Here is a 26,089-nt window from a genome sequence, read left to right as displayed (position 1 = left end):
TGAAGCAAATTTCTAAAGTCCTATAAAAAATAATGTATAGGAAAAAAAAATCAGTGGATATACTATGTTAAATAATGTATTTATTTAATAACATAGACTTCATTAAATATGAGCCACTTTAATTCTTACACTTAACTATAATGGAAAACACTGAAAAATATCTAAAACTGTATTGTACTTGAAATATAATTTTCCTTAAAAAAAAAAGTCAGCATACTTTGAAATTTTCTGTTGATAAGTAGACTAATTTTTGTTTTGTTTTGTTTTTCAAGTCAGAGTTTCTCTGTGTAGCCTTGGCTGTCCAGGACTCACTTTGTAGACGAGGCTGGCCTGTAACTCACAGAGATCTGCCTGCCTCTGCCTCCCTGAGTGCTAGGATTAAAGGCTTGTACCACCACGTCCAGCTTTTATAGATGAAAATCTTAAGACATTCAACTTTTGCTGTTTTAAAGCAAGGTCTTACTCCATAGCCTTGACTGGCATGGAATTCACTATGCAGTCCGGGCTAATCCTAAAACAGAGATCTGCCTGTCTCTGCTCCTCTGTACTGGGATAAAAGGTGTGCAGCATCACACCCAGCCAGTATCAAGAGAGTGTTAGATCAGGTGTGCCACAGCCTCAGAATTCCAACTAGGGTTAACCCTGAGTAACCACCTTGCTTCAACCTTCAAAGTACCCAATCATTCCCTCAGCAAGTGCGTACTGACGTCTCATACGTAGCAAGCATGCAGCAGGTCCTCCGCTCCCACAGAGTGCACACGGTGACTTACCTGACTTGGAAACCCTGGAAGTTACTAAAGTGCACTTCCCCAGCCCATCCTGGCTCTTTATGGCACACTTTAACCAGCCTCTCTGGGGAATCTTAAGACTGAACCTTGAGAACCTCTGCTACATACAAATTCTAGAAACCTCAAAACAAGTGTCCTGAACTGTAGAATCCCCTATTTATCAACTGAATTAGTTTAAGGTAACACTTATTCAATCCAGAAATTAAATTTATTTAATATACATTACTAACAAGAGTCTGTTTAACAACTTTATAACAGTCTTTCTAAAATCACAATGAGCAAGATACTTCCACACTGGAACCACCACCAACATGTACAGAGAAGAACTGGCGCCTTAGCCTTCAGATGCTGTGTGTGTGGAGAATGCTCGCTGTCTACAGTTGGGTGGCGGGCGTAGGCAATGACTCGGACAGCCCTCCAACCGGCTCCTGAAGTGCTGGGTGAGCCCGCTTGGGCTTCGTGCTTCTAGGTGCTGCTCAAGTGGAGTAGCCCCTGATAAACTCATCAAACTGAATGCTTAGACTAGGTGGCTCTTTCTACATTGCTGTATGTCAACAAAGTGTTTTAGAAACTACCAGTGTTCCCATATAATGGATGGGTGGGTAACAGGACAAACTCTTTGGAAATTAATTTTGTTGTTTTGTATTGAACAATTTAAGAATATTCACTGCCCTGACCCCATTAATATCAAATTAACTAAAACAGATGTGTAAAAAAAATTCTGCAGTGTCACTTATAATATAAAATTAGAAATAAAGACTGTGTCCAAATAAGGGGGAGAAAACTGATAGTAAAGTCATGCACTAGAGCGCTATGGCAGACACCGCTCATCAGGCTTTTTTCTGAAAGCAGACCGTACACAAATGATCACGCAGAGAATGAGCCACTAGCCCGCTGGTGACCAAATTGAGGCTAGAGGCCGCTTCCCAATTAGCCCAGGAAAAAAATAACCGAGTTCAAGATTTAGCAGAGCTTTTTAGCTAGCTGGACTACGTTACGCATTTCACTAACATTCTATTTCTCCTATCCATTTGCAAGAGCGTCTCCCAGGGCCACTGTGGCGGTTAACCCTGACCACTGAATCAGACACTATCGTCACGTAAGTATGCAGCCCTGAAAAAGATGATCAGAATTCGCTTCTGTCCAATACAGTGGCCATAAAAGCCCTGGTTCCTCATCCCTTCAAACAAGGTCAGTGCATTATTTTAATTAACTAAAACGTAAATTCAGTTACTGGTAAACTCTTTTAAACATGCTTAGAAAAAAAAAATTGGGTTTCTAAATCTACTTTTCGATTGCAAGTTTTATAAAGTTTAAATGATAGCTAAGTTATTTTCAATAAAAATTTCAAATTTGAACTGAAAATTTAAACTTTTTAGTATGACAAATTAAAAAACTTTAACCTCTAATATTTCTTAAATTGGTTATATGTTCAAATGATAATCTTTTGTGTATATTAAGTTAAATAAGGTATATTAAACTCATTTTTTTTAAATGTGGCTATGAGACAGAAATGGTTCACACTTATTTCAATGGACAGAGCTGTTCTACATATATCTGCATTTATACACACGTATGTTGTTGTCTGAGACAGTTTTCACTACATAGCCCAGGTTGGTCTTGAACTCATGATCTTCCTGCCTCTGCCTCCCAAGTGCTAAGGTACCAAATACAAGTCACAATATACCCTCTTCCCTTTTTCTTTACTCTCCTCTCTCCCTGAGGTGTCTGGGATTTAACTCAGGACAGCTTGCATGCTGGGCACTCTCTGCAATGAAACTCTTCATAGAAAAAACAAAACAAAACAGGGTATCATATCATTTGTTCCTAGTTTGCATTCCAATACCCAGAAAACAGACAGAAAATGATTATTTCTTTAAAATATTCAGTGTGTGTGTGTGTGTGTGTGTGCATGCGCGCGTGCATGTGTTGTCTGCATGCATGTCTATGCACCATGCACGTGGCTAGTGCCTGTGGAAACCAGAAGGAAGGTGTCAGATTCCTGGGACTGGAGTTACAAACAGCTGGGAGTCACCAGGTGGGTGCTGGGAGTCTGAGCCCCTGCCCTTTGAAAGAGCAGCCAGTGCTCTAAACCACTGAGACCTTTCCCTAGCTCCAGAAACTGTTTCTAGAGAGTAAATTACAGAATGGAGGGGCATTTTTACCTCACAGGCAGAATTATTTACATTTAAAAACCAGCAAGCAGAGAGTATTCTAACAGTTTGTAAACACACACTTGATTAACAGCAGGGTTCCAGCTACACAGCCACAGGAGACTTCAACAGCGGGTTGGATCAGGGGTTATTCTGAGTTATAGGTTGCTTTTTTCCTCTTATAAAAAAGCTACTCTAGTTTTCTTTAATAAAATGCAATAGATGAGCCCAGCATGGTGGCTCACGCCTTTAATCCCAGCACTAGGGAGCCAGAGGCAGGCAGATTGCTGTGAGTTCGAGGCCAGCCTGGTCTACAAAGTGAGTCTAGGACAGCCAAAGCTACACAGAGAAACCCTGTCTTGAAAAACCAAAAAAAAAAAAAAAAAAAAAAAAAAAAAGCAATAGATGAATGAAATATGCTTTAATGTCAGATTCTTAAAGTTTGTATTTGATGAGAGGGAGATTGTGTGTGTGTGTGTGTGTGTGTGTGTGTGTGTGTGTGTGTGCGTGCGTGCGCGCGCGCCACACACACAGGCGCATCCTGTACTTGCTCACTGCTGCAGTGGAGTACAACTTTCATGTGTGGATGGCATTTTATCTGTGTAGGCTAGTCACCAGACACCACACAGCAGATCACCTTCACACTGGGATATGAAAATTTAAGCTGTGTTACTAAACAGTTTTAAACATCTTGTAACAATCTATCATGCCAAAAATATAATTACTCATCCTCTTTCTAACACATGAAGCTTAGGATCAGCAGTTAGTCCCAATAAAACATGATCCATCTGCCAAAAGAACAACAAATGTCCTGGTTATTTACACTTCTGCTCTCATTTCAACTGTCTCCGAGCTGAATAAGTGAGACACTGTCAATCCCAGCGCTCTCCACTCATGGCCCCTGTCCTAATGTTACCTGTATACCGATGCTTACCTTAGCCTCTTAGGCTGACCAAAGTCATTTCTGCTCTAACTGATAGCAAAAAGGTCTTGGGGTGAAACATACTGTGGATTGTTGGGTGCAGGGTACAGGTGCAGTTCTGATTTTCCTTGCAAAATTTTAATCAGAGACTGTGAGTAAGCGCCGTTTCACTGATAAAACAGAAGTCCAGGGAGGCTCACTGACATGACGAAATCTACTATGGTCAGAGCTTCGCTTGCAGCTCAGGTTCCTTGGTGTCTTATTCAATGACCTCCCAGAATATGCTGCAAAACTAGATTGCCAGAGGACCCCAGAGTCACTTGAGGGACAGCTCCAAAACAAACTTCCCCAGTGACGCCTCTGTCGAGCAGATGACTCCACAATGTAGAGGATAAATAGCTGGATACAGATGAGCCAGGATGTAGCTCAGTGCTCAAGTACCTACCCTACGTGCATGAGAACCTGCTCAAATCGCCAGCTCTAAGCCAGAGGAAAAGGAACAGGGGAGGAAGGACTATTTTACAGATGTATTTTTCATCTAAAAATTACCATGAAAACGGAACAAAACTTGGATACCCTCAGGCTCTTTAAACAAGAGAGGAGTAGAAAGTGAATATTAAGCATGAAGTCACGTGGGAGAAGGGCTGTTGCTGTAGCTCAACGTGCTTGTCCAGTATGCACTATTACCTCACGGAAAAGCACACAGGACAAAGAGCGCTTCTTCATGTGAAAGAAGAGTTATTATTTATCACTGACTTCTCTGCAAGAAGAAGCAACTCAATCAAATTAGCATATGCTCTTTTAAAAATAAAGTAGAAGGCTAGACGTGGTGGCACACACCTTTAATCCTAACACTTGGGAGTCAGAAGCAGGTGGATCTCTGAGTTTGAGGCCAGCCAGGGCTGTGTAATGAGACCCTGCTGCAAAAAAAGCAAAAACAAACAAAATATAAGGCAATAACTTTCCTAACCAGTGACACTCCCTAAAGCATTCTAAATGCTATCCTACCCCATAGATAACCATCACTCTCGCTCTCATCAAAGAAGCTTCATCTACAGCAGCTGGAGGCCATTACAGGGAGCCACAGCTGGTCACAATGCAGAGAACAACCGACCGTGCGGTGCCCACACCTACCACATAACCCTACACCTAAGGTTCAAGAACATCATGGAAGAAGGGGCAGAAAGACTGTAAGAGCCAGAGGACCAGGATGCGCGATATAAGACAGTGTCTTCTGTGAATGACAGGGAAATGCACCCCTGAAGCTTTAACAACACAGTCACTTAAACAAGACCCGCACAATGACGACACCAGGTGACAAGCTAATGTGGATGGGGGGACATGTCACAGGCTGCACTCCTAGATGAAGAAAGGTAATGGCTGGCGGCTGAGAGGGAGATCCAGTCTTCTCCGGGCACAAAGCCCTGTGACAGGCTATCCGATCCCAGGTGGTCAGGCCAAAACAAATACACACAAACGATACTAAACAGAAACTGCAGGTTGCAGTTATATATTCATGTGTGTGCACATATATGTGTGTGTGTTTATAAATGTATATATGTATTTGTGTGTATGTGTGTAACAATGGACAAAGAAGAGGGCACAAATGTGAGAGTCAGTGAGGGGGACAAAGGAGGAAGCAGGGAGAGGGACAGGTGGAAATGATATAAATACAGCACTTACACATAAAATTCTTTAAAAAATTAAAAAGTAGGGCACTAGTAATGAAAGGTCAGTAAGACCAATGCTACCTAAGCCTGTGATTTCAAAGTCTCCGTGTCAAGTCCACCTTGTCACATTTCCCAAATCTGCTATCTCCCTGTCCCTTCTCCAGTTTCTACTAGGAGCCTGAGGTCTCTTTGACTGAACACACATAATAAAGTCACCACCTGCCACTTTTTTTGTTTTCAATCAAGGTAACTCCGCTGCCATTTCCTTCTTTTCTGTAAGACTTTCAATTAAAGTCACTAAAACCAAGCCAGCAAAAGTTCAGATATAGTAACTCCATCTCTGGCAAATACTAAGTGTGGGGGCTGGGGGAGAGAGCGGGGCAGGGATGAATTAAAACAACATAGCTAAAACGTCCACCAAGCAGTCAGTTGAAAGCATAGCTGAGTGTGGTTCAGGTATCTGCTATGATTTAAAATAATTCTAAGATGTACTTTAAATAGATTTTCAAACATTAAGAAATGAACTTCAGCTGGGTATGGTGGTGGCACATGCCTGTAATCCCAGCACTTGAAATCAGAGGCAGGCTGATCTCTGGGAGTTTGAGGTCAGCCTGGTCTACTAAGCGAGTCCTAGGACAGCCAGAGCTACACAGAGATCCTGCCTAGAAAAAACAAGGGAGGAAAAAAAGAAAAGAAAAAAGAAATGAACATCAGTATCTATTTCCAGTCATAGAATAATTTTCAATATACAGAGATCCAATTTTCAAAACTCACAAGTACCACCTTACAAAAAGAATAAATGCACTGATTAAAGAATATATGCTTTACAGCAACCCACTGTGAAATATTAAGGTCAATAGGAGCATCCTTCAGAAAAACCATTACAAAAAAAAAGGAGGGAAAAGGAGAGAGGAGAACTGAGGGAAGGATCATGGGACTGCAGAAGCAGGGAGGAAAGGAGAGAAGGAAAATGGAACTACATTTAAGAAATAACTGAGAGCTGCAGACAGCTCAGCGGTTAAGAGCCCTTGTGCTGCTCCACACAGCACACATGCTTTAGACTCAGACAGCCACATGTGGTGGTTCACACCTGCAAAGTAGATCACCATGAGTCTGAGGCCAGTGTGGGCTACAGAGTGAGATCGTGTCTAAATTACTAAATAAAAATGACTAAGGGAATTACGCACAAAAGATGTCAACAAGCAATGTGCTTAGCAGAGTGGCATTTACAACTGCTTGGAAAGTCAAAATGTTGAATTCAAGCATTCATTGTCTCCGGGGTGGGGTGGGGGGCCTGAAGTCAAAAAGGTTCCTGCTCTATTATGTGAGCTTATACATAAACAACTTACTTATAAGTACAGAGAAAGCCCACTCCTGAGTGAAACAAGAAACAAGGATGTGTAAGTTCAGTGATAATCTACCATTTGAGATCATTTCAAGAGGAAATCACATGATGAAAGTCTTTGGCAAACACAAGACAAGGTTCCTGCCATATGTCAGCACTGGTCTGATCCCAAGTCTCTTTCTTCAAGGAAGCTACTTTTGAGTACATATGTTAATGGCAGCTGCTTCTCTTACATCTAGTTATGCTAATCAGACAGCTTAGCCATATACTTTCAAAGTACAAAATACATCTGAATGACAAGATTTTATCTAAACTATATTTTCTCTTTTAGATTTTACTAATGGGCAGTATTCATAATAATTTTGTACTAAAGGTGTGTCCATGCTTGTTTTTAATGCCATCCCTGGCTTGCCTGCTCTGGGTGAGTCCTGAGAGGCTGTCATCGCAATAGCAATGGCATGGATGTAGGGGTTCCAGAAGCAACTCAGATGGTAAGGACGGCTCCCAGCCAAACCCAGGCACAGCCACGCCTCAACAATGCACACGATTACCAGCCAGTCAGGAAAGCAAATGGCGTCTACAAGAGACTTTCTTTTGTCCAGAACTAGAGCACATTAGGAGATTTTTAAAATCACTATTTTATAGAAATCAGAGACACAGACAAGTAGAATCAGGCTGTTATAATCACCCACCAGCCAGCAGCTTTTTGTATCGTTTTCATTCTAGCAACACCCAGACAATATTAAAAGTAAATTTCCCCTCCCATCAGAGAGGTTTTATATGGGGCTCTGGCAATGAGTTCATGCTGAAAGGTTGTTTCAGAGTCAAGCTGCTGGGCTGTGACTGAGTGGGGGTTCTGAGAAGTGCCTCTCACGGACAACCCCATAAGGAGTGCTCCTTACCCGGACAGTTTGCCGAGTACTTGTGATGAAGGCTTTTCTTATGCTCAGTTCAGTTGCATCCAGGTTGAACTTTCTAGGATTTGCTTCAACGATGCGTGGGCCAACACGTTAAGGTAAAGCAACCGCACCATCAAAAACCTGATGTCACCCTGTTAAACCACAGGGTGCTGAAACACAAGGAATACACAACCCAAACCTCCTGAAAGGAGCTATGGGGCTCACCATAAACTCATGGCTAACAGACCCCAGGTCAGCTGGGATCTTCCAGATGTTTGCTAACACCGGTGTCTATCCTTTTGTTGACTCCTGATTCATTGACACAGGAAACCTGGAGCGGCCTGGAACTCACTGTGTTTTCGGTTTTTCTTTGCACTTGTAGTGATAACCTGCCTCAGCCTCCTAGGTGCTGGGATCATGAGACTTGCCACAGGCACCTTTTGCAAACCCTTTCAACGGCCATTGCAAAGCTCTTCCTTATGCCAGCGGTAACCCTCCTCCTCAGCCTAAAGAGACCAAGCTTCTTCAGAGAAACTGCCTTTGATCTCTCTATCCTCAGGCCTGGCTCAGTTGCCTGGCATCAGACACTAGAAACCCTTGTGTTCTCCTCGGTCTGTACATTATCTGCATCGCTATTATCTGTTCCCAACCCTAATTCCACAAGGGCCTGGTGGCTACAGTTTCTTCTGACCTAACTTTAAAAAAAAAAAAAAAAAGAAAGAAAGAAAGAAAATGTTTGGTACCCAGAACACTCAGGAAATGGTCACTGAATGAATGATTAATGCTGAAATGTTTGCCCTTCATCTCACAGTTTCCTGAGACAAGGACAGATTATGCAGTCAATGCTAGCCTAACACTCACCACACAGTCCTAGCGTCCAGGCTGGCATTCAACTTGTGAGTCTCCGGCCTCATCCTCTGGACTGCTAGGATTGCAGGTGGGTACCACCGTGCCTAGCTCTTTCTTTCTTGTAGTTTTAAATTTTTCACTTATTTGTATAGTCCTTTAAAAAAAACAAACAAACCAGTTGGCACGCAAAGCAACGAGGCTTCTCTGTAACACTCCATATAAACGCATTATACTTTGCTTGTGTTTGCTCCCCACTGCCTTCCCCTGTTCTTTTGCCTCACAACTTACGTCCTCCAACCTGTCTCAGAGGAAACAATATCCTCTTGAAATTGCTTTTGATCCGATCCCCTCACATTTTATTTTACTTGTCTTTTAGTAATTTAAACGTTACCATATAAGGCAGGGAGTGGTGGCGCCCACCTTTAATCCCAGCATTTGGGAGGTAGAAGCAGGTGGATCTCTGTGAGTTCGAGGCCAGCCTCATCCACAAAGTGAATCCAGGACAGCCAAGGCTACACAGAGAAACCCTGTCTTGAAAAACCAAAAAATAAAAAGAAAGAAAAAAGGTAGCATATATAGTAATATAAGTGCCATAATAATGTAGAGAAAGTACTAGAGCAGCAGTTAAACTCTCCACAGCAACTGCTTATGAGCCCACGCTGCCCAGTGGGTGAGCCTTGCAGAAGCTGCTTTCCTGGATGTATTATTTCAAAGAAAAACATGAACCATACTCAGACATGGAACTGGCCTATCTTCTAAGCAAAGTTTTGGTTACAGAGACTGCGTGGCTGAGGTCAGAAAGCTGCACAACTCGGTTTCAGTAGTTCTTTAGTTCATCAGTCAGATCTGTGGGCCCTTCCCCCGCTCAACATCAACTGCATAAATTAGCATAATGGATCCGCTCGCGCCAAACACAGTCTCATGGTACAAGCAGCTCTTCAGTGGACAGTGGCATTTTAAAACCACTACACTTCAGTGGAAAAGGAGTGTTTGAAGAGATTTTCTTTTGAGCTTTAACTACCAAGTTGTAACGCTGGTTGTATACACTGCTAAGAAGCAATGACAACTGCTGGTGTCTGCATGCACGCAGAACCCTGGTCCTCACATGTTAGGACAGTCAGGGAGCAGCCCAGCCCAACAGCTAACCCTTTAAAGTCAACTACTCTGGGCAGGCCCACTCTAAGCTCTTGATAGCTTTTGACACACACAACTCTGTTGACACTTCTGAGTTGGGCACTCTCCTAGTCCTAGCATTCTTTTGAAGAGGAAACTAAAGTTCGGAGAAGCTCACTAATGTGCAAAAGCCTGTTACTGCTATGACACTGTATCAAAAATCTCTTTCAACTCGGTCTCTGGCCCAGAGCTCCTAAGGCCCTTGGAGTCTCTGGACTCTATATGCGAGTAGATGACTGACGACTCTTACACGGTTTCTCTGATCACTAAACAAACCAACTCTATGATTACTGATACTAACTTCCAGCCACAACTACTCCTGGGAGGAGAATGGGATTAAAGGTTGAGCAAGTCACCAGTGGCCAATGACCTAATCATCCCCGTGGAGCACCACAGGAGGGTAGCAATCCTGGAGACCACACAATGTTCTTTGCCTATCTTCCTCTGGGCATCTGTTCCACACAGAGACTTTATAATACAGGAGCAACCTAAGCAATGCATTTCCCTGAGCTCTGTAAGCTGCTCTAGAAATTAAACAAACAGGAAGTGGGTGTGAGCACAGGTCATATCCTGGGGTTTGCACCTGGCATCTGATACGGTGGTTATGAATGCTGCAGGACCCATGCTCTCTCCAGGGAGATGTGTCAAAATGTAGAACACTCAGATGGTGGCTGCTGGAAAACTGGTGCGTGAAGAAAAGCGCCACACAGACATCAGAAGTATTAGTATCTTACTGTGTGAGAGGGAAGGTTATTTATACTTTTACAATGGTGGAATGAGAAACTGAACACCAGTAGACTGGCTCCGGGGTCCAAAGTAATGGTCACCGCCCTATGAAGAGTGGATAATGCAGGATTCGCCATACCTGGAAGAACAAGGCTGTCCTCCCTGAGATCACTGGGCAATGACTTCAGATGTGTTGCGGTACTGATGAAAGCCAGATCACTATAAAAGCAAATCTCTCATCTATGGCTCAAGACATCCGACTAAAACCTTGTCCTCTTGCCTACGCCCCCAACGCCCTCCGCCCCAGACGACAGAGAAGGATATTGATGGTCTCGTCGAGGTCCTCCAGGTCCCACTCTATGCTGCGGAGGTTGTTCCTCAGCTCGTTGGTGGTCCAGTCGATTTCCTCCCTTGTTGCTGCAGAGGGGCCCTGAAGGAGCTCCGTCCATCTCTGAAACAATCCTTGGGCAGTGTTGACTGCTTTCTGTACCTCTCTGTAGTCAAGGTGAAGGGAAAGGAGAGGTCACACACGACTCATTCCACCAACGAGAGCAACATCACCACACCCATCCCCACAGCACCATGACATCACCACCCTCACAACCCCGGCACACACACACAGACTGGGTGTTATGCTCCCAGCAGATGCAGAACAAACTGGCCATTATTTACGAAACTTTAACATCAAGTTTGTTTGAAGAAGACAATTCTGTTTTTTTCTAAACAGACAATACTAAAGTAACACAAAAAAGCAAGCCTATAAATTAACTAGAGGGTCCTTCACATCCATGAGGCTTTCATTTGGCGTGGTAGTCGATCTCTCTTTTCTTGGGGTGGAAGAGTGGAGGACTATTCTCCCATGGCTCATGTTTTATAGACTTCAAAGTATTTTGATCTGAGATATTTTAAACCCAAAACCTCACTGGAATATTTGTAAACATTTCAGCTTTGCTAAGTATCTACTTCTCTAGATAACATTGATGCTTTTCTTGTTGAGAGTGTGGGATTAGGCCCAGAAACGCTACCATATAGCATGCTTTCACAGCAGATGTAGTTTAAAGGTTCTACAAATGTTCCTTACTATCACTGGGCTTAAATCCCATTTAACTACTGCACCAAAACCTCAGTATGCAGGTGCACTGTATGCACATACAGGCCAAGGCCAAACAACAAGCTCGGCTGTAGTTCCTTAGCAGCTATCCACCTTGGTTTTTGAGACTGTCTCTCTCATTGGCCTGGCACTCATTAATTAAGTTGAGATAGCTAGGGAGCAAGCCCCGGTATCTCCCTGTCTCCACCAACGCATCTGGGATAACAAGCTTAAAAAAAAAAAAAGTTTGCTAAAGATCTAACTAAGGTCCTCACACTTTATGAACTGTCTCCATAGCCCGGCGCAGTATCCTAACTATAGTAATCACATACCTGTGAATTCACGCAATTATGCACAAGTAGACAATAAAGGGGGTGAACTTTATTATAGGTAAAGTATAACCTTAAAAAAGGAAAAGAAAAGGCAGGCATCGGGGTCCACCCTAATCCCAGCACTTGGAAGCAGAGGCATGCAAATCTCTGTGAGTTCTAGGTCAGCCTAGTCTATATAGTGAGTTCCAGGGCAGCCAAGGCTACACGAAGAGGCCCTGTCTCAAAACAAAAACCAACAACAAACAAAAAATAAACAAAGCCTATTTGAGGAGCAAGATCTTATAGAATTAGCCACTCTTACTGTTTGTGAAGGTTCTCTGTAAGAGCATCTGACTCATTTTCCCTCCTGAGGCTCCCGTTGGTAAGCCACCATGAACACAGCAAGGCACAGTGATTTACAGGATCACCCACTACAGCACTATTCATCAGTGCAAATGTCAATATAATGAGAGGCAAAAATGTAATTTGTTATGAAAAGAGTCTGAGTAACAAACAGATCCTACTGTGGCTCATCTCAGGAGCACCTGTAGTCCTAGACCATACTTTCAAGGCTACATGGTCTTGGGGCTGGAAAGATGGCTTTATAGTTGAGAGAGCTTGCTGCTCTTAAAGAGGACCTGAGTTCTGTTCCTAACACCCACACCAGGCTCCAGGGATCAGCGCTCTCTTCTGACCTCCTCAAGCACCTGAATACATGGGGCATACACACAACAGACACACGTATACACTAATCGAAATGACAGATATTAAAAAAGGAAGATGCTGCATGGTCTTATGAAAACTCTCTGGGATGATGGAATATAGAGTGGACCCTGGTGGCTCTGGAGTCCCTAAGTGTGCCAGAACTAAAGCACATGCCAAAGAAGCAGGAAGCAGAAAAATGCTATAGGGCAATCTCAGAATAATGCCCAACACCCACACACCTGACCAGAGGCTTGGCTCATTCCACACTAAAGATCTTGGTATTAAAGAGCCGGGCAGTGGTGGCGTATGCCTTCGCTCCCAGAACTTGGGAGACAGAGGCAAGTGGATCTCTCAATTTGAGGCCAGCTTGGCCTATCAAGAAAGTTCCAGGACAGCCAGGGCTGCACAGAGGAACCCTCTCTCTTGGGGGGAAAAAAAAAATCTTAGTTTCAAATCAGAATTCATTTTTAGTTTTCATTTTAGAGTACAGACATAAGAAAGGTACAACGGGGCTGGAGAGATGGCTCAGCGGTTAAGAGCACTGACTGCTCTTCCAGCGGTCATGAGTTCAATTCCTAGCAACCACATGGTGGCTCACAACCATCTGTAATGTGATCTGGTGCCCTCCTCCGGCCTGCAGATGTACATGCAGGCAGAGCACTGTATACATAATAAATAAATAAATAAATAAATATTAAAAAAAGAAAGAAAGAAAGGAAGGAAGGTACAACAGGGCTGGAGAGATGGCTCAGAGGTTAAGAGCACAGACTGCTCTTGCAGAGGTCCTGAGTTTAGTTCCTAGCACCCACATGGTGGCTCACAGCCATATGTAATGAGATCTAGTGCCCTCTCCTGGCCTGCAATAGAACATGCAGACAAAGCACTCATAAACAAATAAAATTTTTTAAAAAAGCTAACATTTAAAAGAAAGAAAGGAAGGAAGGAAGGAAGGAAGAAAGAAAGAAAGAAAGAAAAAAAGAAAGGTACAACAACCATTAACCATTATTTCACATTTCTAAGGCAGATTTTTTTTTTTTTTAGAGAGACCTCAAAGGTAGGTACCGTCAGCAATGGATTCAAACCTTGAAAGAAAGGCCAAAGCTTGTAGTGTACCCAGGAACCCCAACTTAACAGTACTGAAGAGGCGTTCTAGAGAATCAAACAGTAACCAGCTAGTAACATCCACAACCAAGTTCTCTGACCATGGTGTTGGGTTTTTGTTTTGTTTTCTGTTTTTGCGGGAAGGGGGTGGCTGGGGGCGGGGTTGGGGCTTGTTTTGCTGTTTGTTTTTCAAGACAGGGTTTCTATGTGGTCCTGGCTGTCCTAGAATTCTCTCTGTAGACCAGGCTGGTCTTGAACTTAGCGATCTGCCTGCTTCTGCCTTCCGAGTGCTGGGATTAAAGGCATGTACCACCAAGGCTGGCTGGTGGTGGGTTTTGAGAGAGTCTCAAACTATGTAGCCCAGGTTAAGCCTGAACTGGGTTAATCTTTCTGCCTCAGTTTCCTGAAGGCTGAGGTTATTGTAGGTATATGCAATCAGGCCTTGAAGAGAACTTTTGGAAACACTAGTCAGAATTTCCCAAAGAACTTGAGATTTCCACATAGCCAAGAGCACAAGCCACCTCTTAAAATACCCATGACCAACCAGGATGCCTCTCCACTCACAGCTGCACAAGCACAGAGCTGTAAGCACTGAGAAGCACTCAGCATTTCAACTAAGCCTCAGCACATAATCCTACCATCCAGCCATCTGCCATGGGAAGGTGAAAGGAGAAGGAAGTGTCCTCCTTCTTCCCTTCTCTGACTTCCTGGAAAAGGGAGAGGAGTCTCAGTCAAACCAGTTGAGGGGGGCTGCCTAGGAAACCACCTCCCCACACAGCCAGCCGGGTGAGCATCTTCTGCAATGAGCAGCTGTGGCCAAAATGCTCCCTTGTTTGACAGTCCGCCTTAGCAATTTCCAGACTTTTCTCCCAACTGGGCAGTGGGAAGGATACAGAATATACAATAGCACAATACACTTTGACTTCCAGGGTTGAGCTAAGCTGCGTGCTAAGTAACAGCAGGCTCACCGGGGCCTTTGGAACCACGGCTGGCCCTTCAGTTAAAGCTAGCTTCCTAAGAACTGCAGCTCTAGCTCCTCATGCAGAGAAGCCTTGGTCAAGCATGGATGAAGAGAAGGGATCATCTCCATGTGTGTCAGGCAAGTTTTCTACTCATATGTTTCAAAAAGTCAGCCTTATGCACCATGTCACAGGCAGCAAGGCACTGTGTTAGTAACTTTGAAAGCAGAAAGTTTACCCGCTTGCTGTCTGACAGCCTGTCAAAACCACTGGACCAGACAAGTTCTCATAACCACGAGATGAAGGACCCACAATGAACCCACAACATGACCACGGGATCATTTGTCACACCGTTCTTCTTTGCCGGTTAATAAATGAATGTGCTGTTGCAGAGAAGGGGAGGGGGCTGGGGTGAAAAAAGGAAAAGGCAACCAAACCTCTCCAAACAAGATTCTTTCACCCTCTTTAAACAAAAGCTGACAGCAACAGGAATAGCCTTTTGCAGCTAACTCAACACTGACCCATTGCTACTGACTGTAAAGCCTCTTCTGTACAGCATTGCAATCTGCCACACCACAGTATAAAAGTTCATCATCCCAAGCAACTAGTTTGGGAGGACCACAGGAATATTTCCAAATGTCACCCCCTCTCCCCCCCAAAAAAATCACAGTTTTCTTACTTGTATTTAATTAAGTTTGCTAAGTACAGGCTGGGTGTGGTGGTGCCTTTACCCCCAGCACTTAGAAGGCAGAAGCAGGTGAGTTTGAGGCCAGCCTGGTGGGTGAGACCTTGTCTCAAAAAGGGAAAAAAAAGTTGCCAAATATAAACAGAAACAAGGAATATCTAAGCTAAGAATGAATGTCCCACTTTGGGTGTGGTTTGGGTGTGTCCCTAAGGGTTCACGCATGCTGATGGCAGTATGGCAGTGTGGAGGTGCTGAAAGCTTTCCAAGGCACATCCTAGCGGGAGGTAATCGGATTTTTGGGACATGGCACTCAAACAGTTCTTGAGGGACCCTAGGTAGTTCCTGAAAGAAAGGCTGTTACAAAGGACAGAGCTTTACCCTTCTTCCTTGATTTCGGGATTGTCCCCTGCATAGCATCTGTTTCTCTCATAAATGACTGCATCATGGCATGATGCGGCCAGGGCCTCTCTCTACAGGGCCTAGTCCTGGACTCCGCATGAGCTGAGTAAATCTCTTTTCTTTATGAGAATCCAGCCTTGGTGACTGTGTTAGACCAGGAGAGAAGGGTTTGCCTCTTTGTAGCTGCTATTTGCCTGTGTTAACTGCAGTTGCAACTTCCTCTTGGACCCTGCCTTTCTTCTTTGACCATGCAGACACACTCTGAGCTGGCATCTGTTCCTGTGCCTATGCCTGCGCAACAATTACTCCCCAACTTGTTGTAGAACAGTGTCTGGTGTGCTCGCAGATTCTGTGGGTGAGTGATCAGACACAACAGAGATGGCCTGTCCTGGCTGCACACTGTCTTGGGTCTGAGCTGAAGAACGTTGAGAACAGGGGCTCCCCTGTCACTTCTCCCCAGCTCTCTGGGGTCTCTCCCCATCCCTCTGGTGGAGTGGCTTCAGTGTGGTTGACTTCCTGTCAGCTGAGGCATCCTAAGTGTGTGTTCTAAGAGAAGATGATGGCGGAGGGAGCTGCACCAGCTGAGGGACCTTAGAGATCAGGGTCACCACTTTATTTGGTCCGTTGAGGTGGTGACAAAGGTCTGCCAGGTGTAACACAAGGGGTCACAGTCTACTGACAGAAATGAATGCTCGCTTCCCAGTGTTAAGAAGCGAATGGGACAATGTATACATGAGGCAGCCTGTGTCTGGAATAGCACCCATCCCATCAGTCTCCTTACAGAGAAGTTTCTGGCTTGACAAATACAAGAGACTACTAAAGGCAAATAGTTTCTGATCCAGAGGTGCAACCTCAAAGATCCAGGCTGTATGCTGTGCAAGCCTCAGCAATCACTTTACTCAACCACCTCCCACACTCCCCAAGCTGGCTCCTGCCCTGCACCCCACACGCTTCATTCCCCTGCCAACCTCGGGTGAAAGCAGCTCTTTCCCTTGCTTGACTTCCACACATACATCTTTTACATTTCAGGGGAAATCAAAACACTCTTCACTTAGCCTTACTGCCAACCAAATTCAGGGGGAAAGTCTGTACTTAACTATCTACAGTTATATACATTTTTGACCCTAACTCACTGCCGTACATTTGTTACTTCTGCCTTACTATGACCAAAATACTAGAGAGAACGAGAAAGACTTAATTCTGCCTTAGGGTTTCAGAAAGGTCAATCCATGGTCTCTTGGCCTCACCTGCTTGGACAGAGCATGACATCAGTGGGAGAATGTGGCAGAGGGGAGGTGTTCATTTGTGACAGGCAGGAGCAGAGAAAGTGAGACAGGAGCAGAGAAAGTGAGACAGAAGGGCCAGGGACATCATACCCCCAGGAACACACACACACACACGCGCGCGCACACGCACGCACGCACGCACTCACTCACTCACTGACTTCCTCCAGCTAGGTCTCCCCTCCTAAAGTTTTGAGACCTCCCAAACAGCACCTGCAGCTGAGGCCCAGCCTGTAAACACACAGGCCTCTACAGGTGGCACTTCATATCCAAAGCACAGCCTGCTGCTCCCACAATGCCCTGTGGTGGTACTCAACCATTGACACTGCAGGAGGGTCAGAGGGACTGACTTGTCCTCACTTTCACTATACTTGACTCTAGCTAGACCCATCACCCTTATTTTCTGGGAATGGCTTTTATGTCTGTGACTTTGTGCTTTCTTAGTATACCCCCATTTTCTCCCTCTCTCACTGGACCCCAGGGTTTATTCCTCAGTGTCTTTTACAACTTTGGGTGCTCACCAGTGTTCCCAGGTTCAAGGCACCTTTTAAGCTGATGAGCTTCCAACTGTATTTCAGCCCTAACCACTTATCCAGGGTTAACCCCTTCCTTGGTAGCTGCCTACAGAACACCGCCTGGTAGAGCACCTTCTGTGAGCCTGCACTCACACTGCTCCCTCTTGCCTCAGTGCTCCAGCATGTCAGTCCAGTCTGTGTGCTCGCTCTTCCACCTGTTTACCTACTGAGCTCCCATGAGTCACTGTGAGCATCTCCTGGGCCTCCAGTAAGAGCTCCCTTGGCGGCTGTCATTCATTATTGTGCTGCTTCCTCTCACTGTCTTATTACTCTGTGAGCAGAGGGTTGGATCCCCCCCCCCCCCCCCCCGTATTTCCAATCCACTACTGTAAATGCACAGCATAATTGCTGGTATGCATTCTTTACTGGCGGTGTTCCTGGTAGACAAGGTTGGTGCTTCCCAGAAGGCAACACCGTTGGTGAGCCCTCCCACCTTCCCCTGTGGGGGTGAGGCACTGTATGTTTAGAAATCATGGAGGTGAACAGCCAAGTGGGGTAGACAGTTTGTTGAGACATAACAGCTAGCATTTAAAGGATGCATCTCCTGAGCCAGGAGCACTGTATATGAATTGTCACCTTGTAAAGACAGCCAGGTAATGGGGGAATTTCTGTCTCAGTCCAAAGTGAAGCAGCCAAGGAAGTACATAGGGGTCACACAGCTAATAAACAGCTGCAGGCTCCACATTTAAGCAACATAATTTCACTGAGAACAGGTAGAACAGGGTCAAATTATGTCAACCTAAGACCTCATCTTGATGCCATTAAGAGATTTTGGGAACTGGGAAGGGAGAGAAATTAGGGATTTAGGAATACTGGTTTGGTAATAGTGCTGGCTCCATCAGTGTGATGGAAATTGAAAAGGAAGCCTTGGAAAGCACTGACTAAAGTGGGCGATGATCAGCAGGCAGTCCTGCAAAGGTGGCCTGACATACCAGCGCATCTGGTGATAGTTGTCTTTGTCACTGCAGGAGGGACCACTCTGGTTCCTACTAGATGCTCTGCTCCAGGGTGAAGTCTCTCCATCAGAGATAATTGCTCTCATCTTGTGGGTAGCCTGTCCTGCACAGGAGGCCTTGTTGTCCCTTGTAGACCCAGAAGAGCAGTCAGTGGCTGTTGTTTTGTTCTTCAGCAAAAGCAGTTTCTAAGTAACTCACCTGTGTAAATTTTTACTTATAAACATGGTGGCAAGCTACCTCTAGGTTGTTTTCATGGGCTGCACCCCTGTGGCATAACAGTTAATTCAACACACTTGCATGACGCAGCTTGTTGCGAAGATTGCCAGGTGGACCCTAGCATGTGCCTGGGTGTTTTAAGAGGCCTGTTTTATTAGTCCTTCGATACTACATAGATTCGGCACTGATTTGTTGGGTGAAAAAATAAGAGTATAGGAACTAACTCAGTACTGGATGAGTTGATTTGGTCAAGCTTTTGGCTCTTCAGTCCCACCCTCCCTCCTGTTACCAAGCTTTCAGAATTAGCTGTTTTAAATTTGCAACTTCTACTGAAACAAGACACCAAGAAAACCACAAAACTAAGCATGTCTCGATGTGGCAATACACTCATGTGTTGCTTGGTGATTGAGCTACATCTGAGAGATGTCTCATTAGACAATGTTCTCACTGTGAAATGTCACAGATGTACTTACATGAAGTAAGAAGGCTACACAATTAAAGCCATAATCCTATGGGGTTTTGTTTTTAATTTTACAAATTAAATTTGTATTTATTTTGTGTGCATGTGGCAGGGTCCTGCCACACTGTTTGGAAGTCAGATTGTGGGTTTCAGTTCTCTCCTCCCACCATATGTTTCCCAGAGAAGACAGCGACCTCACCCACTGAGTCAGCTCACAGGCTCTGCTTTTGGTTTGCTTGCTTGTTTGTTTTAAGACAAAATTTCACCATATTGCCCAAGATGGCCTGAAATCCAATATGCAGCCCAGCCTGACCTCAAAATCATGGCAATCCTCAGGCCTCTGCCTCCCAAGCATTGGGATTACAGGCACACACCAACCATATATTGCTTAGGAGTTTTGTTTTGTTTTTGCTATTCTCCCTCACTGAGTCAAGTAAGCTTTTGTGGGGAGCACTAAGATCAATTTATTTTACTTTATGTACGTGAATGCTGTGCTCCCATGAATGCCTGGTTCCCATGGAGGTCAGCAGGAGGACATCGGATTCCCTGGAACTAGAGGGTTTTGGTTGGTTGGTTTGTTCCTGTTTTGTTTTTCTCCAGCTTTTAGGAACTTTTATTTTCCTTCCACTTTTTCCCCCTTTGCTCAGGTGTCTGTAGGGCAGCTCAGGACCACTCAGTGGTGACTCCAACCCACTCGGTGGCCTGCGCTCTGGGAGCTGCTGACCAGCCCCCAGTAAGTGGCTGGGCCCTCCAGTCCTTAGTAGGGGACTGCTGGGGAACTGGAGTTCTATGGACAGTTGCGAGCCACCAAGTGTGTGCTGGAAATCAAACCCAGCTCCTTTTCAAGAATAAGGGCTCCTAACTTCTGAGCCATCACTCCAGCTGCCAGGAGGCAGGGTTTTGCTTTGTTTTGTTTTCTAAGAAAAGTTACTGTTCACTAGCTTAAAGCCACCTACTTTTTCAAGGGCTCAAACAAAGATCTTCTGGTTCCATAAGTAATGCAGACTTGTCTAGAGGAGATTAAATAGGTCTTGGTGGCATAACGCTTTTCATACTCAAGGTCAAATGAACTTGAGGCAAGCAGCCAAAATGTCCGAGGCCTCATCTCTTTAGCTGTTCCGTGGGTGAAGGCTAGGTTGTCTTGAACATTTGTGCACGTCTAGAACTCCAGTGTTAGACTTCATGGGGGCTGTGCAGGACGTGAAGTAAAGGAGGAGGCAGTGACTCACACTTAGAGAAGTTCCCAGACTTGGGAAGTGTGGCACTGCTGGCTACCGTAGGAGTTAGGGAAGGAGGCAGGCGTACTTTTTAGTCTATCTTTGCTTGCTTGTTTGAATACCTGTTTTTCTTGTAAGAGAGCTGATGATGTTTGGTTTTAGCAATTGAAATATTCTGTAGGCGGCTACCAAGAAAGGGGTTAACCCTGGATAAGTGGTTAGGGCTGAAATACAGTTGGAAGCTCATCAGCTTAAAAGAGGTGCCTTGAACCTGGGAACACTGGTGAGCACCCAAAGTTGTAAAAGACACTGAGGAATAAACCCTGGGGTCCAGTGAGAGAGGGAGAAAATGGGGGTACACTAAGAAAGCACAAAGTCACAGACATAAAAGCCATTCCCAGAAAATAAGGGTGATGGGTCTAGCTAGAGTCAAGTATAGTGAAAGTGAGGACAAGTCAGAGTCCCTCTGACCCTCCTGCAGTGTCAATGGTTGAGTACCACCACAGGGCATTGTGGGAGCAGCAGGCTGTGCTTTGGATATGAAGTGCCACCTGTAGAGGCCTGTGTGTTTACAGGCTGGGCCTCAGCTGCAGGTGCTGTTTGGGAGGTCTCAAAACTTTAGGAGGGGAGACCTAGCTGGAGGAAGTCAGTGAGTGAGTGAGTGAGTGCGTGCGTGTGCGCGCGCATGTGTGTGTGTGTGTTCCTGGGGGTATGATGTCCCTGGCCCTTCTGTCTCACTTTCTCTGCTCCTGTCTCACTTTCTCTGCTCCTGCCTGTCACAAATGAACACCTCCCCTCTGGCACATTCTCCCACTGATGTCATGCTCTGTCCAAGCAGGTGAGGCCAAGAGACCATGGATTGACCTTTCTGAAACCCTAAGGCAGAATTAAGTCTTTCTCGTTCTCTCTAGTATTTTGGTCATAGTAAGGCAGAAGTAACAAATGTACGGCAGTGAGTTTGTATATAACTGTAGATAGTCAATTACAGACTTCTTTTTTTTTTTAATTTGGCTGAATTTAGGTTGGCAGTAGGTAATTGAAGTCTTTTGATTTTACAGTTTATTCTTTAGGCAACAGGCAGCCATCAAATGTAATTAAGTGGCTTACACCTGCTTGGGCCTTGAAGGCTGTCTAATATGAAATTCACATGTGCCTATTCAGGTATAACTAAGAACTTTAAAAGTAGTGTCATTAAAAAAAAAAAAAAAATAGTGTCACTGACCAGGTGCAGTAGCTCACTCCTGTAAACCCAGCACTTGGGAAGCAGAGGCTGGTGGATCTCTGTGAGTTCGAGGCCAAGGCTACATAGAGAGACCTTGTCTTGGGGGGAAAAAAACCCAAAAACAAACCAACAAAAACCCATAGTGTCACTGAAGAACTAACATTTACTTATTTTAAAAACTGGTATGTTTGGAGCAATTAGGGTTATGTGAATTTCTCTTTCTTTTTTCTTTCTTCTTTGAGACAGAGTCTCATGTAGCCCAGGCTGACCTCAAAGGTCATTCTGAGGCTAGCTTCTGAACACCTGCTCCTTCTGCTCCTGACTTCCAGACTAAAATATTACAAGTGTTTCCTACCACTCAAACTTTGAATATGTCTTTTGAACTCTAAGTTTAATGATTTCTAAATATAGAATATATTCAAATTTTAATGTTCAAATTGAAATAAAATAGAAGTTTAAAATAACAAATTTTGAAGACTTACTCCAAATAATCTTTAATTGCATATTGAAGCCAAGTGCATGCCTATAATGTCTGCACCCAGGAGGCTGAGGAATGACTGTTGAGTTTAAGGGTAGCCTGGGCTACACTGAAAGTACCAGGCCAGTAAGTTCTACATAACAAGATCCTATCTATAAACAAACAAACAAAAACACTACAGCTGATAGCAATGTGTAGGAGTATGTGTAATAATATTTTTGAATCTACTGACAAAGACATTAAATCATTTTCACTTTTTTTTTAGTGCAACTACTGAAAAATATAAAATGATGATGCATGCTCAAATTCCAGCAATCAGAGGGGTAGGGACAGGATCATAGGTTTAAGGCCAGATTGGGACACAAGAGACTTGGCCACAATAAAAGGAAGAAAGAAAGAAAAGAGAGAGAGAGGGAGAGAGATGGAGGAGCAGCGAGGGGAGAAAATGCAGCATGCATTATGTTTCTGCTGAACAATTTTTTATTTGGTTCACCGGTTTGGTTTTGGTTTTTGCTTTCATTTTGTTTTGTTTTGTTTTTTTCTTTTTATTAAATGATTTTTACATATACATTTATATTATTACACACATATATAATAAACTACCTTCAGCAAGAAGAGCCATGAAGCAATCAGGAATTATATAAATGTTACATTGTTAGTGTTTTGGCTATTTGTATTTGGCAGCCTTGATGAAAACATCTTTCGATCTTGGTGCATCTATCGTTTTGGGTTTTGGTTTTGATTTTTTTTTTTTTTTAAACAGGGTTTCTGTGTGTAGCCTTGGTTGTTCTGGAACTTATTCCACAGACTAGGCTGGCCTCAAATTCAGGGATCCACCTGCCTCTGTCTGTGTTGGGATTAAAGATATTAGTTATTACCTCCGCTTCTGTTGGACAGTTTTAAGCAAATATATCAAAAGGCAGAAGAAAGAAAACGGAAGTAGGAACACAATACAAGTCTCTTTCCTAAGCCTCTAGGCAGGAGAGAAGCCTAAAGTGTCTGAACTCTGCTACCTTCAAAACATCCCTGTCCCAATAGCTTTCCCCACCATAGCAATTCCTAAGGCTCTGCCTTTTCCCTGAACACCTGAGATGCTTAAGTGCGTCTCCAATTAATGACCACCTGTCGTTTCTACTTAATTCTGACATGATTTATTCCACTGATAACACTAGAAGCACTTTGTTTAAGAGTCACACTTCAGCTGGGAATGGTGGCACATGCCTTTAATCCCAGCACTCGGGAGGCAGAGGCAGGTGGATCTCTGTGAGTTCAAGGCCAGCCTGGTCTACACAGAGTGAGTTCCAGGAAAGTCACATTTGAGTCATCTTTATTTTTTCTACATTGTAATGCATTTTAATCTTTTTTTTTTAACTTTTCCATTTCATGTGTGTGTGTGCGTGTGTGTGTGTAAATTCCTGCATGAGGAGAGAGGGCAACAAGCAGGACTGCTTCTGCTATGTGGGTTCTGGGGCTCAAACTCAGGTCACCAGGCTCCTCTTTATGTGCCCCATCTACCAAGATGGCTCAGTGGCCTTCAGTGCTGTTTAGAAAGGATCTGCATTAATATGCTATCACACATCTGGAGACAATGGTGTGGCTCTCTTGTTTTTTTTTTTTCCATTTATTTATTCATGCATTTTATGTACATGAGTGCTCTGTCTTCATAAACGCCAGAAGAAGGCATCAGATCTCATTACAGATGGTTGTGAGGCACCATGTGGTGCTGGGAATTGAACTCAGGACCACTGGATGATCAGCTAGTGCTCTTAACCGCTGAGCCATCTCTCCAGCCTACATGCTTGGTTTCTCCTATTGCAATGAGTGACCTATGACAGTGAGTGTTGTGGTACACACATGGAACCCAGCCATACTGGGGGGAAAATACCAATATGGCTGAACAATGAAGAATTTTCAAAATTTTCACTCAAGGCAATCAAAAATTTTTTCAGGTTATCTCCAACATCTACTCTGTGTCAAAAATAACTTCTGCAACTTGAGTGCTAAAAACGTCAATTCTGGGCTGGTGAGATGGCTCAGCAGGCAAAGGTGCCTGCCGCCAAAGCTGAGTTAGATTCCTGCGGACCTCAGAGTGCACACTGTCCTCTGGGTTCCACTATGTGTGCCACAACACTCACATGCCCCAGACACAAAATAAATTAAAACCAAAACCAAAACCAAACAAACAAAACTCCCTTCCATTCAAGGGGAAAGTATACAACTCTAAATTAACTCTTAAAAAAACAAAAAACAACAAAAAAAACCAAAAAACAAAAAAACCTAAAAACCTAAATCAATTCCTTAATAAATAACACATTTTCCGAGTAGGTTAATTTTACTGTTAAATCTATACCTTCCTATTCTCCCATCTAAATTAAAGCAAAGCAAAAGAAAAACCCTTTTACGGAAATGTAGAAGCAATCTTAGCCGGTGGTAGTGGTGCTTTCAATCCCAGCTGAGGCAGGCAAATCTCAAAGCCAGCCTGGTTTACAGAGTGAGTTCCAGGGCAGCCAAGGCTACACAGAGAAACCTTGTCTGTGAAATCACCCGCCCCCGAAAAAAAGAAAAAGCAGTCATAATATATTTGACTGTACACACCATGGTTAATAAAGTATCTCATCTAAAATAACGTTTAAATTTTCTCAGGACCCTTAAATACAAAAACAAACACTCATACAACTGGTTAGCTTTTACCACCATACAAATAAGTTGCAAGAAGCAACTAGTTAAAAGCGAGGAACACTTCTACAGTCAATAGAACTTTGCCGATCTCAGATTTTTGACATTTCTCTGATATTCAAAGCATAAAGCTGACATGTTGTTAGAAGTAAGTAGCGACATAATAATTGCTCTTTCGTGCATTTGTGTAATGGCTACAAAGTTGATACAACAAAGTGCAATTGATGTTTCCAACAATCAAAGATGGAGTCAGGACAGCTGGGTTGCAGAAAGAAGGCAGTTAGCTTCTGGAAGGCAGAACGCGAAGTGAGGCAAAGCTGTCAAATACCCAGGACGCAACCAAGGAGTTCAAAAGAAACACTCATTTCCTTCGATACGGTGGGAAAATCCCGGCTCACGGAAAGCCTTGGAAAGTTTGGTTTGGCTGATTGAATATTGTTTTCCTTCCAACATCAGCACCGGGCCTGGAGGACTTTTCTTCCCCTGGGAAATCCCGCGTCCTCCCGCACCCGGCTCCCGCACCAGCGGGACGCCAGTGGGCAAGGCGCGGGGTGGCCGTCCCGGGCTAGCCCCGCGACTCCACAATGGAGCTCGCCCCCGCGCACGCCCACTCCAGGAGGGCCATTTCCCTTTTCCTGCCCAGATGCTGTCCGCCCGCACCAGCGCGTCGCTCCCCACCTGCGGCGCGCGACCCCGAGGAAGTGCGGTGCGCGCCGAAAGTGGAATCCCGGGGGCCCAGCCACGGACGACGTGTGGCGCCGGGGCGCAGAGGGTGTGCCGCCCTGCCTCGACTTCCCTCCCTTCCCCCAGTGGCGGGAGTCCTCGGCCCACACTCACCCTTTCACCACAAAGAAGGGGTCCTCCATGGACATGGCGCCCGGCTCGGCAGCCCGAGCCCTCCCAGAGGTCTCCCGCGGCCAGCGCCTCGGCCGGGGCGACCCGGAGCAGCGGTGCGCACGGAGCCGGTGCCCGACGGCTGTCGGTCCAGCACTCGGTCAGCGCCGTGGGCCGAATCCCACTCCAAGCCGGCCCCCACGACAGCCTCCACCCCCAGCACCTCCGGCGCCTGGCCCCGCCCCCAGGACCCTGGCCACAACCAATCGTGGAGGTGTACTGAAGCTTCACTTCCGCACTCTTGCTCATGTGACCCAGACCGCCCAGGCGCTGCGCCGAAGAGGGGCGGGGTCTGGGCTTGCGTCACTAGGGCTGAGAGGCGGCACTCTGGGTGGTG

General features: G+C 44.8%; 1 protein-coding gene across 1 annotated transcript in view; it reads right to left on the bottom strand.

The window, feature by feature from the left end:
- Window positions 1–25,871, bottom strand: part of Stx6 (syntaxin 6) — a 40,702-nt gene extending 14,831 nt beyond the window's left edge. The window contains exons 1-3 of the mRNA XM_051147613.1: window positions 25,696–25,871; window positions 10,850–11,019; window positions 7,781–7,875 (exon numbers count right to left, since the gene is read on the bottom strand). Coding sequence (XP_051003570.1) covers window positions 7,781–7,875; window positions 10,850–11,019; window positions 25,696–25,730 — 300 coding nt within the window. The 5' untranslated portion in view covers window positions 25,731–25,871. The remainder of the gene's footprint in view (window positions 1–7,780; window positions 7,876–10,849; window positions 11,020–25,695) is intronic.
- Between the last annotated feature and the right edge of the window lie 218 nt (window positions 25,872–26,089).

This window comes from Acomys russatus, chromosome 6 (genome assembly GCF_903995435.1).
Source record: "Acomys russatus chromosome 6, mAcoRus1.1, whole genome shotgun sequence".
In the NCBI taxonomy this organism is placed as follows: domain Eukaryota; kingdom Metazoa; phylum Chordata; class Mammalia; order Rodentia; family Muridae; genus Acomys; species Acomys russatus.
The sequence above is the reverse complement of the archived record's forward strand: the minus strand, read 5'-3'. Positions and strand labels throughout refer to the sequence as shown.